The following is a 16,770-nucleotide window of genomic DNA, read 5'->3' as shown; positions in this document are numbered from 1 at the left end:
CACTTCCATCCATGCCTCCCCACCTCAAAACACCAAAAATACTGTTTACTTTGCAAGTCTTGTGAAGAACATCACCTTTTGAGTCGACAAGTATGGGTGTAATGTTAAAGAAAAAAGATATATTGACCTGCGTCCGCTTGTGGCACGCATCAGCCTGGCGTTACACGAGGCAAAAAGCGAGTATGTTTTTTCCCTCAGGATTTGCGTGTGCACTTGTGTTCATTCCCTTCTTCTCCTGTCGGGCATCATCAGCCACCTGCACGGATCCAGGCAGGCAGGTGTGTGCGCGGACATTCAAAGGGCGGCTTTGCAAGGCTTACGCCTAACACACCTGCCTGCCATAGCGTGGGCACCTATGGAAAACACCGTTGGCAATACCAGTCACGAAGTATCAATACCTTTATTGTAAGCGTTCATGCTGTGTGTTCGCTAAAATACACAGATTTTGCTCGCGGTGTATTTTACTGGTGGTGGGACAATCCAAATTAAACACATTGTTGAGAAAGAGGAGTTTGTTCGCATCATTCGCAGAGGCATTTTTCCCCTCTGGAACATTTAATTTTTTATACTATGGAAAGAAAATGTTAAATCACATTTGTAACAGAGCCGTTATCGGAACAGCAGCCAGAGTGGTGCGGAGTTCATGTAGCTCCCTGGGATGCAAAGCACCAGTCTCGGAAGGAAGGTGAAAGCAGCCGCTGGTGGTGGCTGATTTCCTCTGTACCCCCCGTCCGCCTGCTCGGGCCGGATCAGGCCCTGCCGGCACGCAGTGCTAATTACCCCAGGCAGGGCAGGGCTCACCGTGGTGACCAGCCGCTTTCTAAAACGCAAATTGTTTTCATTTTTGTTCAGTGCTATTAACTGTGGAGGAAGGGCCAGGCTGGGGTGGTTTTCCGTATGAATTTTAGCCCCTGTACCAAAGGAAGGGGTTGGAGAGTCTTTCGCTGTCGGAGGAACGGTGAGTGCTGGGGAGACGTTTGCCCGTGCGGCTCCGGGACAGCTCGGTGCAGGAGGGCTGCTGCATCTACAGGGGAGTCTCCCACCTCTGCTCCAGAGGAGAAATTAATGAAAGGAAGAATAGCAACATTTTGGTTTAGACGTTTTGCCTTTTAAAGGAGGGAGGCAGAAGTTAATCTATCAGTATTTCTGAAGCTACCTAATTAACAGCTCGGAGGTATCATCACTAGCACACGATGTTTTGTTCTATGGATAAAGGTGCTGAGGGAAAAGTTTAGACTGGATATTTTAAATGAACTTTTGAGTCTGTGTTTTCCTGAAAGTACTTTTGATAAGTTCAAATTTGGGGGAGTTACTTATTTGCTAAGTTGAACGAGAAGCATGATTAAAGCCAGTTAATGAGTATCGAGAGTCCTCTGATTTACGGTTGCTCAGGGCTTGATCTTGCCGTCATTTCTATCAGCTGAAGAACTTCAGATCTTATACAAACCATTGACTGTATCCATGAAAACCCATCTTCTGAACTTCTTGCAAAGTAGCACTGTACTCCAGCCCTGCAAATGACCGCAGGAGGGTCAACTGGTGGGTTAAAGTGGCTGTTTGGGCCGATGAATTAAATGGTGTATTTACATGGGGTGTTATTTTGGTATCAGGGTTGCCGGTGTTTTGCAAAGCAGCAATTAGCACTATCTTGAGTAGCTTTGCGTGGCTGTGGCTGGTTTACCTCAAAGCCTGGTGACTCAGGGGATTCTGAGATGAGACGAGAGGATTCCCGAGGCTCCCAGATCAGTATTTGCAGGCTTTCATGACTGAGGGGCTATAGAGTTATCTGTTAACTAAATGAAAAATGATACTGGGAAAACTGCATGCAAACTAAGGGAAACTTATTTCAGATGAGCCGATTTTTTTTTTTTTCTGTTTACAGATGAAAATATTTCTGCTGTTAAGAATAGCAGCAAATAGAAACTCTTTGAAATACGGCTTATTTAAGATTTGAGGTACCACTGGCAACTTCCATCCGTGTCCATAGTAGATGAATTGTCACTACACTAAAAATTAAATCTTTTCTGCCCTTCTGGCTTTGTTTTTTTCTAAAACCATATCGCACCAGTGTATTTGTGTATCTTCAACATTTGGGATCATCTACAGGGACTGTAAATTCAGTTGCTAAAGAAACAAACTAGTCAAGCTTATAGCTGTTGACCTGTTAGCTGCCTGTGCTGCTTTCTGTTGTTTGCTCCTGCACAGCAATGGCCTGGGAGGATACATGAAATGGAAAGAGAGAGCTGATTGAATTAAATGGCTGTAAATGTTGTGTCTATGGAAATTATATTGTGTAATTACCCCTTTATTTCCATCCTGTAGATACGTTTTTGTATGCTCAGAACTGCTAATGTCCTTTAAGACATCACGTAGCCAGTTTTTATCCTTTGCGCATTTCAGATTCGTATAATTTCCCCTTTGTTTATTGCCCCTGACATCTCTAACCATTGCTATTAAACCCCTTGTTTTGAACCTGCTCATTTTAGATGCCAGACCAGTTTGATCAGACAGTGGTGCTTAACCAGCTGCGCTATTCTGGGATGTTGGAGACAGTCAGGATTCGGAGGGCTGGTTTCCCGGTCCGGAGGCCCTTTCAAGACTTTTATAAAAGGTAAACACACTGACTTGTGTGCTTCAGAGGCAAGTCACAGGTACCAAATCAACATTCCCATGTTGAGGAATAAAGTGAAAATCTGATAACAAAAAATTCATATGGCAAAAATAGAACTTGTCTCTTAAATGAAGTAATAAATACTTTTTGGTTGCCAGGTATAAAGTCCTCATGAGAAACTTAACTCTGCCCGAAGATTTAAATGAGAAATGTGCCGTCCTACTTCGTCTGTATGACAACACAAGCACTGAATGGCAGCTTGGAAAAAATAAGGTAAAATAATCTGACTGTGCATATTGTGGGGCTGGTGCTTATACAAAGCTGAGGGGACAGGATTTAGACCGCACAGCTGCAGAGATGTAATTGTAATGGTAATTACTTCTGGCCTTAAAAGAAGCTGCGCATGCCTGTGGCGCTCTTGAAACCCTTACAGCAACAATGAATGGTTGTGCTGAGGAATTTGCTGTCTAAGGCACTTAGACACTGACTGGTGATTCACTCAGGGAGAAAGAGCCCACTTGAATTTTCTGCCACTGCTCACAAGCGATAGCGCTGGTGAGATCAGAACTTAAAACATGGTGGCTGGATTTTATCATTTTTAGAAGTATGGAGCATGTGAGGTAACACTTTTGTTCTGCAGGGAGCTCCACTCATACTAGTAACCCTCCCTCCATGATTCCTGCTCAGTGGCTGAAATCAGGGGGAGGAATTTTAGCCAGTGTTCATGTGGCAGAGTTGAGCTCTAAATGTGTTTGCCATCCTAGTCTGAGAGTCTTTATCAGAGGTACGTTAGACCTTGATATGTGTCCCACCAGACAACCTGAACTTTGCCTACAGCTTCTTTTTCTTCCCCCCAAAATCCAGATTATTTTAATTAACAGAATGGAATTTTAATTTGAGAAATAAAACAATCCAGGTGGTTTTGCATGCTCATTTTGCAAGTCTGATTTTGGACAACAGCTACGTGCAGAGTTTCCCTTCTTGCGAATTTGTGCTCTTGGACTTAACAATTGATGTGAAAGCATTGTGTACTTACAAGAAGATTCCCCACTGCAGGATCTGAGATTTCCTAAATGTTAAAAATGCCTGGTGCAAAGGGGCTTCTGTAGTGGGGAGAGAACAAAAAACAGATCCAGAAGTAAAGTTTGCTGAATTATGTGTTACACTTGCAGTTTTCCTGTCAGTTGTTGGAATTGTGAAAAAACTTTCTCATTACCATAAGGTAGCAAAAATATTTTGTAAAATCTGATTGATTTCTGTGTGAAACAGCCTTCCTCCTCATCCTCTTCTCCCCACAGCTGCATAGCTTTGAAGGGTTTCCTCCGTTCCTCTGCACACTTAAGAAGTGTTGATTTAATCGTTTTAAAGTTATTGTAAGAGAATCTGAAATATGCTGATGGTGATGGAAGTCATCTTTCATCCCATTTTTGTAGACGATGGCCTACAAGTAGTACAGTGATAACATTTGGCCGCAGAGCTAGGCTGTGCTTCCCATTATACTTTCAGATGTAGTATATTAACAGTATTTATGCACGGACCCCGGACAGTGCTTTGGCATCTTAGGGACATATATTTATTAGAACCTGAAATTGTTTTAACCAGCTGTTCTAACTTCCCCTTACTGGGGCCTGGGCTTATTCTCCCCCAGGAGCTGCCTCGACATTTGTGAGAGTCTTCATAAACAGCTTATTGTAGACGAGAACAAGAGGGCATTGGTTTCAGACTGAACATGGGATGAAGCACTATCCTGCCCATGTTATTTAAAAGGAGTAATAATGACACTGCGATTGATGATTTAGCTTCAGTGTGATTTTTTTTTTTTTTTTTTTTTTTTTTTTTTTTTTTTTTTTTTTTTCTTGTCCTTTACATCTCAAGCTGCAACACACCTGCTCAGGAAAAGGCATTAGCCTGGGCTTAACATGTGCTTCACATCCATTTTTGTTCAGGAAGTAGCTGAATGCCTTTCTGAAGCAGAATTTTGTTGGGTTTTTAAAGCCAGTGTGTGTAGAGCAAAGCAAGATTGCCCACTGAGTGAAAGAAAAGGCTGTTTCCATGAGTAAAAACTTTATATAGAAAGAGCTGCCCAGTACAACTTGGATACTGGAACTCTGAGACTTTCTGTGGGACTTCTTATGTTCCTTAGTGCTGGGTGATTTGTGGTAAAATGTAGTCCCTTTCTAGCTACATTCAAAACTCACAACTGTGCCTCTCTTCAGGAGTGCTGCTGGTTTGGCTTTGATGATGGGCTTTTTTCCCCTAAACACAGACGGAAAACCTACATTTTTTTTCTGCTTGAACACCCCCAAAAGTCTGTTGGGGCTTTTTTGGTTGGTTTGGGGTTTCTTTAATATTTTTTTTCCACAGCAAGAAAAAACCCAAAACACTTCAAGGAAGCATTCCTGCTTTTAGATGTCTTTGCAGCCCTCCTCCCGTAGCAGAGCCCACGCTGTCCGTGCGCTTTCCACATCGCCGCGTTGTGGTGTGTGGCCGTGCTCTCATCCCGTCTCAATCAAAGCATCACTGAGCTGGATATTTCCAGCCGCTCGTATCTTAAGCGGCAGCGTGCCAGGCTGTTGCTCCCTATAGCTGATACCAGCAGCCTTAGCCTTCAAAAAGGGAAAAAGTTGAGAAGACCTGGAAAAAGCACTGGCAGCACACAGCTCACCGCTTGGTGAGTGAAGAGCAGAGGCGTCAAGGCAGGTGGAAGAGGGAAGCTGCATCCCCCGTGCCTCTGCTTGGCTGGAGAAGCAGTTTCATTCATTTAAGGCAAATTAAGCTGGGTTAGCTCCATGGATGTCAATGCCGGAGGCACTCGGTAGTCCGGGCGAATGATCCGGGTCAGTGCTCGGGGGAGCGGACGGCTGGGGGGGTGTCTGGCCCCGGCAGCTGTCTCCCCGTGTGACAGCAGGAAAACACAGTCGAGTCGACCCGAATATGAAACCGCTCTCGTTTCTGCTTGCTTCTGCGGGCGTATAGCAATGTCATTTGAAGCCATGACGCTTCTAAGGGGTTGTGGAGCTCGATGTTACTGTGAAACAGCTAAATTATCGGGGTGGTATTTCTGCCCCTCAAATCGGGATGTTCATGCTAAGTCCTACAACTTCTTTGGCCTGTGTTACTCTTCGGTGGGAAAGGCTGTTTAACGAATCCAGTAATTGTGTTGCTTTTGGAAAAACCCTGCTCCTAACTAAAATTCCCGTTAGTGTAATCAGGCTGTTCTCACTGAAATCCAAAGTTAGAGGATCATCTGCAGATATTTTCGTTTAAGAGGAATACGTTTTGGTTTTTTTTCTTTTCTGTTGAGGAAATGTTGTTTGTCTCTGAATTCAAAGCTGAGGCTTGCTGCTCGGACTGACATTGGCAGCACCCTGGCTGTCCTTACATTTATGATGCTCTCCGCAAGTTGTTAAGCCAGGAGTTTTCTTGTGTAGGTGTTTCTCCGGGAGTCCTTGGAACACAAGTTGGAGAAACAGCGAGAGGTGGAAGTCACCAAGGCAGCAATGATTATCCGAGCGCACATCTTAGGTTATGCAGCCCGGTAAGTGACTAGATGAGAATATTAATAATCAAGCTTTGGAATAAATGGCTGGGGTTTCGTGGAGTTAAATCCTTTTAGCACAATTCTTAACTTTTCCTCGGGACGAGGCATCCAAATCCTGTGAGTGGCTTTTGAACGTACCAGCTGGTATCTTTGCCAGAACCATGAATAAAACAAAATGGAGTTGGAATTGTTTTAATATAATGAATAGGACAGTATGGAAGTTTGGAGGCCAGCCAGTATCCATATAATTGTATCATGGCATTAGAGCCGTGGTAGGAACTCTAGCTGGATGGCACCTGGTGGGGTTGCCCCAAGTTACCAGCTGAGATTCAGATTTATCTTTGCTTCCTCATGGTAAGAAAAGAGAAGGCAAATAAAACTAATTAGTTTGGTTCTTGAAGAACCATGACATTAGGTAGCTGGTTAATGTTTCACTTGTTTACCTGGCTTCATGCATTATGTATTAGGTGGAGTTGCTCATCCCATCTGCTTATTTCTCTGCTTTTTCTACAAATCAGTTCAGGACAGTTTAAGGAAACTTGTTTGCATAATGAGGTAATTTCTTTTCATGTGTATATTAGTCCTGTCCTTATATTCTGACCAGTATGTTACTTAAAAACTATATTGCTTTGTTTAATGACAGAGCTATCCTGCTGTTCATGATGTTTCTTTCCAGAGATGTGGGGTGACTTATCTATGTATATTCTTTCTTGGCATGCGTGCACACACACAGAGCTCTCCTTTTAGCATCTCCTTGTCAGGGGCATAAGAACATATAAGACAGGTAGTGTGCATTTCCTTAATGAAGATACAGACAGCGCTGTCACAGAAATGAGAGAATCTCTTTCCTCGCAAAAGGAGGAGAATGTGAACGAGAATGGGGAAACCATCGCAGAGCTAGAAATAATATGTTTACTACCACGGGCTCATTACTGCAGGTCACCACAGCAAGACCTCTCGCGACTGCTCGTTAGTTCCTTGTTCCCTTAGAAATTGGCTTTTATTTTTTTTCCTCCCAGAAAGCGGTATAGAAAGGTTCTGTACTATGTGGTTGTGATACAGAAGAACTACAGAGCATTCAGTGGTAGGAAGAAGTTCCTGTGCCTGAAGAAAGCAGCCATAATCCTTCAGAAGCAGCGGCGAGGCCAACTTGCTCGACGTGTTTACAGGGAGCGACTAGAGGAGAAGCGGAGACAGGAGGAGGAAAGAAGAAAAGAGGAGGAAGAAAGGTGCAGTATGCTGTCTTAAATCACTCTCCTGTCTGTGCCATATTAGGTTTTAGTCTGAATAGCCTTTATTTCAGGCTATTCTTGATCAAGTGACTTTGGAAACCTTTGCTTCTTCTGCTAAAAGATGCATGTCGCTATCATGGTAGTTTTATATTCACAAACATATCCTTGGTGACCTCATTTTTGGCTGTCTTTTCCATGTGGCAGATGATCTCTGTAAGTTGAGCTATTGCCCTAGCAAAGGTGTGTGATGAGCTTATGTTGAGCTTGGTTTACTAACTTCTTTTCTTCCCTCACTTTTAGGGAAAGACAAAGGCAAGAAGCAGAGCGTCTCGCCCAGCAGGTAGATGATATTCTCAATGCTTTCAGCCATCCTGTTTATTTGATTATCTCAACCCAGCCATTAAAAAAATAAAAGGCATCTGTGGCATTTAAACTAGACTTATTACAGGAGTTGGCAGATAAAGCCAAAGGAAACTTGATACAGTTGTTTGCATGGAAATTTCTTTCACCTCATGCTTCATTTAATTTCTGGCAAAGATTGGACTTTCTGCATGTACTTGAGCTTTCCAGTATCTGTGAGCAAATGTAATCATGCTTTCATTTTTCTTTTTCTTTCCTTTTCTTTGTGATGTAGGGATAAGGGTCCTTTTAAATGAACAGCACAGTGGGAGCATCGTGCTTTACAAATAAATAAATGTAAAGAAGGAATCTTGCATTGAGGTGCTTTATTATAATTTTTTTTTTTTCATTTTATTTTGATTGCAGGCTGAAGAAGAGAGAAAGAAGCAGGAACTGGCCGCCATTCAGAAAGCCCAGAAGGAGGCAGAGCTGAAGCAAGAGGTGGAGAAGCAGAAAGAAAGGAGGCAGGTAGAAGAAATCCTGCGTCTGGAAAAAGAAATTGAAGACCTGCAGCGCGTGAAGAAGCAGCAGGAGCTGTCCTTGACAGAGGCTTCATTACAGAGGCTGCAGCAGCTTCGAGACGAGGAACTCCGGCGGCTCGAGGACGAAGCGTGTCGAGCAGCCCAGGAGTTCCTGGAATCTCTGAACTTCGATGAGATTGATGAATGTGTCCGAAATATTGAGAAGTCTCTCTCTGTGGGCAACGGGTATCCTGCTGAGCTGACTGAACAGACTGGAAATGCCTGCAGTGAAAAGCCCAATTTTAACTTCAGCCAGCCTTATCCTGAGGAGGAGGTAGATGAGGGCTTTGAAGCCGATGATGATGCATTTAAGGATTCGCCCAACCCAAGTGAGCATGGCCATTCTGATCAAAGGACCAGTGGCATCAGAACAAGCGATGATTCCTCAGAAGAGGATCCCTATATGAATGATACTGTGGTGCCAACAATTCCTGCTGCTAGCAACACCATGCTTATACCTCCTGCCCACGATACAGTCAGTCTCCACAACTCTTCAAGCGGTGAATCCACATACTGCATGCCAGAAAATGTATCGTGTAGACCCCCCAATTCTGTGGAACTTATTTCTCCCGATGGAGACTATGATTACGACCAAGACGATTATGAAGATGGTGCTATTACTTCTGGTAGCAGTGTGACCTTCTCTAATTCGCACAGTAGCCAGTGGTCGCCAGACTACCGATGCTCAGTGGGGACATACAATAGCTCTGGAGCATACCGGTTCAGCTCTGAAGGAGCTCAGTCTTCTGTAAGTATCATTGTTTTTATTATCTAATAATTGATATGTGCTTTCTGATTTATTATTTTTTTTCCCCACTGTGCAGCCGTAGAGTCACTGTAGCTGTTCTTATAAACGTCTGTGTTGCGTAGTTTGATTTGCGTAGGCTGCCTATGGATATAGTTGTCTGTTGCCATCTAGATGCCACTGGGGAGAGTGCATTAGAGTTAGAGGCAGCTCAGATGCCACTCGCAGTCCTAGGCTTATGCAGGGATGTGGTTTTATCTGTTTTAACGCAGAACTGCATGATATTTGGTGAGGAGCTCAGTGCACGGCCTTGGATGCAATTCATAAGCAAAATTCTTCTCTGTGTGTGTGTTTGGAGTCGGGGTACCAGGTGGCACGGTGGGGAATTGATTTCAGAAAAAACAGGTTCTGTATGGAGGAATAAGCTGCTTGCAGAAGTCCCTGAAATGCCAGGTGTATTCTGAGATTACTTGGAGAGTAAATTTCACATGATGGCAAATGTTAAAATTACTGAGGCAGACACTCCTGCTGAGGAGCTCTTTTTCAGTACTGTTTACTGAGCATACTGTGGGCTTTACCCCTACGAATATTTTTTGGAAGAATATGATTTCCTCTACCACTCACAGAATACTTCTGTGAGAAATCTGATTGGGAAAGTGAAAAAGTATTTCAGCAACACTGACTTATTAGAAAGAAAATGTTAACACTGAGATATCTATTAGAGTTGAGGTAATAAAAACCAGTCAAAGAGCCATCGTAGTCGTTGGGGTAAGTTGCCAGGTCTTCCCTAAGAGGAAACACTTTTAGCTGCCTCTATTGAGGCCTCCTTCGTGTTGCACGGCTCTGGACGTGTGTCAGATACAGAACAGAAATTCTGATTATTTGGGGTGAGGGTGGAGGAAAGCTATTACCACAGCATGGGGAATATGTTTCTTTTTCAAGACTTTTCTAAACTGTTACCCACAGCACTCTGATGATGGAGGGAGGTAGCACGACATAGCATACCCTGGCCACGCTCTTGCAAAGGGATAACTTCCCTGAGCAGCTACAAAGCTGTTTCATAGATTTGTTTCATGACGTGAGGGCTAGTGTGTAATCAAACAGTTCAAGCTGGAACTTACTACGATGTACTCCTTCCTTTGTTAGCTGGATGAAAAATGAGGAATCACGTACTTCAATACATCATAAAGTGTTTTAGCTGAAGACTCCTAAACCAATTTTATCTAAACTCCTTCCTGAGAGATCATTTCACCTTTATTTCCTTTCTTCTGTAGTTTGAAGACAGTGAAGAAGATTTTGACTCCAGGTTTGATACAGATGATGAACTTTCCTACCGGAGGGATTCAGTTTATAGCTGCGTCAGCCTGCCCTACTTTCACAGCTTTCTGTACATGAAAGGTACTGGGTGAATCAAAATTCACTAAATATACAAAATAACCAGAAATATTTATTATACCTTGCACTCCAATTGCTGTAGAGTTAAGCTATTTTCTTATTTTTCAAAGGATGATGGAAAAGTAACTTAACTTAATTTGAGCTGCTCTCAAATTAAGTTACTTGCAGTGGCTTACATCTGGCAGTGTTTTTCCCCTCTGCAAAGAAACATCAACATTTTGGGCTGCCTCTCTTTCATTTTATGTCTTTTCTGGCTCATAAACAATAGAATATCCAGTATAAATATAACAAAATAACTCACAAAGTCAAATTGTACCAGATTTTGAGGAAAGCTGGTTCCTGCTCCTAAAACATTGTAACATAAACAGCATTCTACATTGCAGACCAGTTTTACTGACCTCAGTCGACTTTAATTTTGGATCCTGTCATGGTTTAACCCCAGCCGGCAACTAAGCACCACACAGCCGCTCGCTTGCTCCCCCCACACCCAGTGGGATGGGGGAGAGAATCGAAAAAAAGAAGTGAAACTCATGGGTTGAGATAAAGACAGTTTAATAGGACAGAAAGGAAGACAATAATAATAATCATCATAATAAAATTACAATAATAAAAGTATTAGAATATACAAAATAAGTGATGCACAATGCAATTGCTCATAATTTGCTGACCGATGCCCAGTTAGTTCCTGAGCAGTGATCCTACCCCCAGGCCAACTCCCCCTGTTTATATACTGGGCATGACATCCCATGGTCTGGAATACCCCTTTGGCCAGTTGGGGTCAGCTGTCCTGGCTGTGTCCCCTCCCAAATTCTTGTGCCCCTCCAGCCTTCTTGCTGGCTGGGCGTCAGAAGCTGAAAAATCCTTGCCTTGGTCTAAATTTTACTTAGCAACAACTGAAAACATCAGTGTGTTAGCAACATTCTTCTCATACTGAATCCAAAACATAACACTATACCAGCTACTAGAAAGAAAATTAACTCTATCCCAGCTGAAACCAGGACAGATCCAAAAGACACAAGGATATGTGTAGCAAAGGGGGATGAGAGACTGAAAGAATATACACAGGAGTTCTCTGGTTAAGATTCTTGGGTTTATCTTCTAATGATTGATAGTAAATAATAATCTAGATGGATCCTTGTGTGATACCCATCACTAGCATAACTAATTTTTCTGGAATAGGAACAGTGATGAATGTGCTCACAGCTATCTTTGTGTGAAAAATAACACGGTCATCACTAGCGTGGCATTTACTTTCTGACATAGCAGTAATTTTTTGTGGAATGACAGGAGTATCTTGGGTTGGTTAAGGTTTTTATGACTGTGATGTAACTAGAGTGCAAGGTGTATCATCTACCGTGTAGTCACACTTTGGTGTGACTGAGCTCACACTGGTATAGTTCCTACTCCGAGTATAGCTTTTTCAGGTTTTGTCATTTTGACTTGAATATTGTTACCTCTTAATAACCTGGAGAAAGGAAGGAGTTTAACACTAAACTTTTCTTAGATTATCACTGAGATACATTGAAAACAGTGTTAAAGATCTGATTCTCATATGTGGTAAGACTTCTAAATAATTTATTATTTATTATATATATGCTATGTGTAAGTATATATAATTATATACATGTAACATATATGTTTTTGTTAAATAGAGATTTATTATAATTTGTAATTTGAAGGTCTTTAGATTGCCAACAATATTGGTGGCCTTAAGGATATGCAAAAATGAGATCTTTGGTTTCATGGCTTACAGCAGAGACTCGGTTTAACTGCAGCATTGTTGGTCAGCATCTTCCAGCGTTGGTTTGGTCACAGCTTCTGTTTTATAATATAATTTTTTGTCTTAACTGCATATAAACCCACATCTGTCTGTCTTGCCAGGTGGCTTAATAAACACATGGAAGCGACGCTGGTGTGTCCTGAAAGATGAGACCTTCCTGTGGTTTCGTTCCAAGCAGGAAGCACTTAAGCAGGGTTGGCTTCACAAAAAGGGGGGTGGATCATCTACGCTTTCCAGAAGGAACTGGAAGAAACGATGGTTTGTCCTCAGGCAGTCCAGGTTGATGTACTTCGAAAATGACAGTGAAGAAAAGCTAAAGGGTGCCATTGATGTCCGAACAGCCAAGTAGGTTTATCTGTTAGCCGTAGTTCCTCCTAGAGACTTCTTGGGGCTTAGTCTGGGAAGGTGTCGAGTGCCCTGCCTTCAAATTGTGTAATTGCAAGCGTGAGAGTGTGTGCGATGAAGTTACTGAAAGCAAGTGTTGTCCATACTTGGCTCTCTCTTAAGTCTACAGAGTGCTCCAGAGCTAAGCCAGCGCCAAATACTTCAGAAAACTGCTGCTATAATGAACCCATCCATGCTTTCTCCCAGACTAGAGGCCCTACTTAGTCTGTAACGATTCCCAAGGCAATTTGGGGCACGTTGCCAAGACCGTAGCTGCAGGCGAACCTAGAATGAAGAGGGTGGAATTAATAGGCCCTGAATATATTTAAGTTAGCATGGGTCAAAGCTGTATCTTCTGTATGCATTTACGATTTTTTTCATGTTTGAAATAATTGTGGTTGTGGTAGAAAAGTCTTTAAAATGTGTATATTCATTTAAAAAAAAAATAATTACTAAACCTAACTTAATAACTGATGTCTTGCTAACTAAAGTTCCTTATGCCTTAAAATTCTATGCTTCCTGAAGCATGCATCAAAAAAGTTTTCTGAGGGATGGTACTTTTCCTTCTAAACAGTCAGTATGCTTTATGAACTTACGGATTATCTAATTTAAAAATTAGAGTGTGCTAACATTGGTAGTCTCATTTGTGTATAAAAGTGTACATAAGCTTTCTTCTGAGGTAGAGAAAAATAGAAATGGCTGTAATACTTGGTTCCACTCTGCTCCTTGTAATCTGCAACTATCCATTTTATTTTGTTAATTTAACAGAGTACTTAAACTAAATTGAAAGCTTAGATTAATCTTTTCTTTGGAAGTCCTGGCTTGAGCCTGATTTCAGGCAGGACGAAGTAAATGGTTTCAGCGAGCATCCTGACTTGCTCTTGTAAAACCAATGGGCTGCTGGCTGTCAAGTAAATCTCTGAATTTCTGAAACTGAAGTTCCTACCACAATTTTTTTTTGGTGGAAACTGAATTTGACTCTGTCTCATGTACCCACAGCATTTATTTAGCGTATTTTTCTAATATGTTTAATCCTTTTTTTGTTGTCACCACATTGTTTCATTGACTGTGCCCTATAGAAGTTCTTTGCTGAATGTACCTTTAAAATTGTCAGGTAAAGGTTGTTGAACCTAACTTGAACTTTAGGTTCAATCAATGATTATTTGTGTATAAAGTAGCTAAAAGAAAGGGTACTTGTATTAAAGAGCTGTATGTCATGAGAAATAAGCAATAGCTTTTCTAGGTAACTAATATTCACTGAGTGCATTCCTAACATATCATGTGACTTACGTATTTCACCACTCCGTATTAGGGACCCCGTTCAAATTAAATAAATCTTAGGCTGATTCACTTAAAACACAGAAAAGGGGGGTATTCTGTTGGACACTGTTATTGGGAGGGAAGGAAACCAAATTAAAGAAAACAGTACAGAATTATAGCTTTTTGTTTAATAGCAGGTAAGTTGTCCTCATGAGTCTGATAAGCAGAGCTTGCATATATTTTTTATAGGGTAGAGATTTATGAGAATGGTATAGCTGATAAGTATAGCTAGTTAAGGAAATAATAAGCCTCAGACAAATACAGTAAAACAGCAGAAAGGAAATCAAGTTGATTTCTTAAGCTTCAGGAAAACCTGATGTAATACTTAAATTACTCCTTAAAAATCTTGTGCTTTGTGGTTCATGATTGTTTAATATATTGATACTTAGATGTCCAAACAACAAATTAGAAAGATGTAATTTTTCAGCAGATGAGTACTCGGCTTTCTCTGGAAGCCATGTTTGGAATTGTCTTTATGCTGACTCACAACCACACAGAATCACTAAACCAGGTTTTGTTTGCTTTTTGTTTTTAATCTTCCAAGAGCTTTCTTTTTACCACTCCAAAAATTACTTGGGTATGCAGTCAGTTCAGAAATATATCCATTTCTCAACTCAGTTATCGTTGCCTCTCTTGAGGTTTGATAATGCTTTTTCTTTAGTTTTTGTTAAAACAATAACAGGATAGTCAACTTGGTATAGTGACATTCATAATAGTTTGAATATTTGTACCGTATAGGCAGAAACTACAACTATAGTTTGGTGAATTAATACTGTCTGATAAATCACATTGTGAGTCTTGCAAATGAACCTGATTAAGGCTGACTGCTGTTATTTTAAGTATCAGTAGTTTGTGAGCTTCTCAGCAGAAGAGAATTTTCAAAATGTTGACAATCTCTAATGCTCAATCTTGGCGTTTTCTTCTTTTCAGAGAGATTGTTGATAATACAGGCAAAGAAAACGGTATTGATCTAATAATGGGTGATAGGACCTACCACTTAATTGCTGAGTCTCCTGAGGATGCAAGGTATGAAAATCATCAGGCCTTTTTCTTTTTTTTTCCTCCTCCTTTTTAACCTCTATGCCATTCTGACTCGTGTTTGTCATGAATTTGTTTGCCCACTGTCACAAAATATTCAAGCTGTGTTAAACATGTTGCATTTAGCACTTTTTCAAAAGGCCTGCTGAGAAGAAAATCTTGTGGCAGAACATTACTGGGAAGAGTCAGACTGCCAATGAAAATATGCCTGGAATTTGGCTGTTACCCATTTATTGCTAGCAACTTTCTGAAATACAGTATGTCTGTAGAGAGGCAGTCATCAGCCATTGATGCTTGTCTTGTGCATTACCCTGCTGTGTTTAGCTGCATAGATTAAATCAATATATAAGACCCTGTAATCTGCCTGAAATAAAGTACTGTTCTTTAGGGTTGGGGTCTGTTTGCCTAAGCAGAGCCTAAAATTTTTTCAGATAAAAGTTGTAATGTGGTCATTGGATTTTGGGGTGAAAGCGTGTTTGTGAATAAGAAGGGCGTGCAAGAGTCTTTCCCTTTCTGCTGATTTAAAAAGGGTCTTCCTTTTGTTGCTAAAAGATCCATATCAAACTGTAGAGGGAGGCTGGTAGGTGAGGAGCAAGCTTGACCTGTCAGATCAGTTGTAGTACATCCTTTTAAAAAAATAAAAAAATCCCCACACTGCAGTTCATATGAGATAATAATATGCTTGCCCATAAAAGTCAAGTTTTAAATAAAGTGAACTTAGTAATCAAAGCTTATTACCCACTGCCTTGCTGCCCCAAGGCCAGAATACAGGATGCCTATGTCAACATCACTTGAGCTATTTTGCTCTGAAGCCTTGAAAGTTGCTTTGTATTCTGTTCTTTTTAAAGGTATAATACCTTCCTATATCACAGGACCCCGAATATAAATTTAGCAATGCTTACAATGCAGAATCATTCCTCATATTTTAGGCATCCTTAAAATTACCCTTGAAATAAGTTATGAGCTTTCCAGCAGTTATTGTTAAGATTCTTGTGTGATGGTAGTATATTTTAAAATGAAGGCTTAACTAAAGTCTCTTCTATTAGACTTGTGTATGTGCCCTAGGGACCAGTAAGAAATTTTCAGCATAAAGACTTGTCTGTTGTCGTGCATCTCTCTCATTTTTTTCGTAAACATGGACGAGGAGACACTATAGGCTATTGTTGTGTATAGTACACATAACATACCATCCAGATTAAATTACTTTTTACCAGTGTATTTCATGTTTCTTTTTTCTCAGTCATCCCAGGAGACTTTAATGAGGGAGATGTGTAAGGATTTGCAGATAGGCTTCGGTCAAAGCCTCGTTCATGTTTGGCAGTGTTCAAAGTGAAGAACAAAATTACTGGACTGTGTTGGTTCTGGATCTGCTATTGAAAAAAATATTTTGTACACGGGCTAGATATAAATGAAGGGAAAATACAAGAGAAACCTGACACACCACCCCCCCACCCCAAAAGAGGAATTACTATTTTGATTGTGGAAGTGTATTTGAGGAAAGAAGTAATGCTTCAGTGGGCAGCCGTTGCTGAGGGTTTATTCCTTTCAAACCCCTAGTCTGTCTTTTTCCCTATTCTTGGGTTCTGGGACTCAGCTGAAAGACAAAGGAGGTCCCGAGAGGGAGGAAAGCAAAAGGAGAGTAAAATCTGCCTTTGTCTTTTGCAAAGTGCCGTGATTAATTTTTCTCATTGTTTACACAAAGATTACATGAAATCATGAAAACTCTGAATTGTTCTTTCAAATCCAATAAGAAAGTATTACTAAATGTGCATACAGTGCTAGAAAGTCTTTTTTTGTTGTTTTT

The 16,770-nt window shown here is 41.1% G+C and overlaps 1 protein-coding gene across 1 annotated transcript in view; it reads left to right on the top strand.

Moving 5' to 3' along the window:
• MYO10 (myosin X) overlaps positions 1-16,770 on the top strand; it is a 132,513-nt gene that overhangs the window by 97,072 nt on the left and 18,671 nt on the right. The window contains exons 19-27 of the mRNA XM_010571461.1: positions 2,487-2,611; positions 2,770-2,884; positions 6,043-6,149; positions 7,172-7,381; positions 7,685-7,724; positions 8,150-9,052; positions 10,324-10,447; positions 12,326-12,569; positions 14,859-14,954. Coding sequence (XP_010569763.1) covers positions 2,487-2,611; positions 2,770-2,884; positions 6,043-6,149; positions 7,172-7,381; positions 7,685-7,724; positions 8,150-9,052; positions 10,324-10,447; positions 12,326-12,569; positions 14,859-14,954 — 1,964 coding nt within the window. The remainder of the gene's footprint in view (positions 1-2,486; positions 2,612-2,769; positions 2,885-6,042; positions 6,150-7,171; positions 7,382-7,684; positions 7,725-8,149; positions 9,053-10,323; positions 10,448-12,325; positions 12,570-14,858; positions 14,955-16,770) is intronic.

This window comes from Haliaeetus leucocephalus, unplaced genomic scaffold (assembly GCF_000737465.1).
Source record: "Haliaeetus leucocephalus isolate CR32 unplaced genomic scaffold, Haliaeetus_leucocephalus-4.0 Scaffold328, whole genome shotgun sequence".
Lineage (NCBI taxonomy): Eukaryota > Metazoa > Chordata > Aves > Accipitriformes > Accipitridae > Haliaeetus > Haliaeetus leucocephalus.
This window is presented reverse-complemented; position numbering and strand designations above follow the sequence as displayed.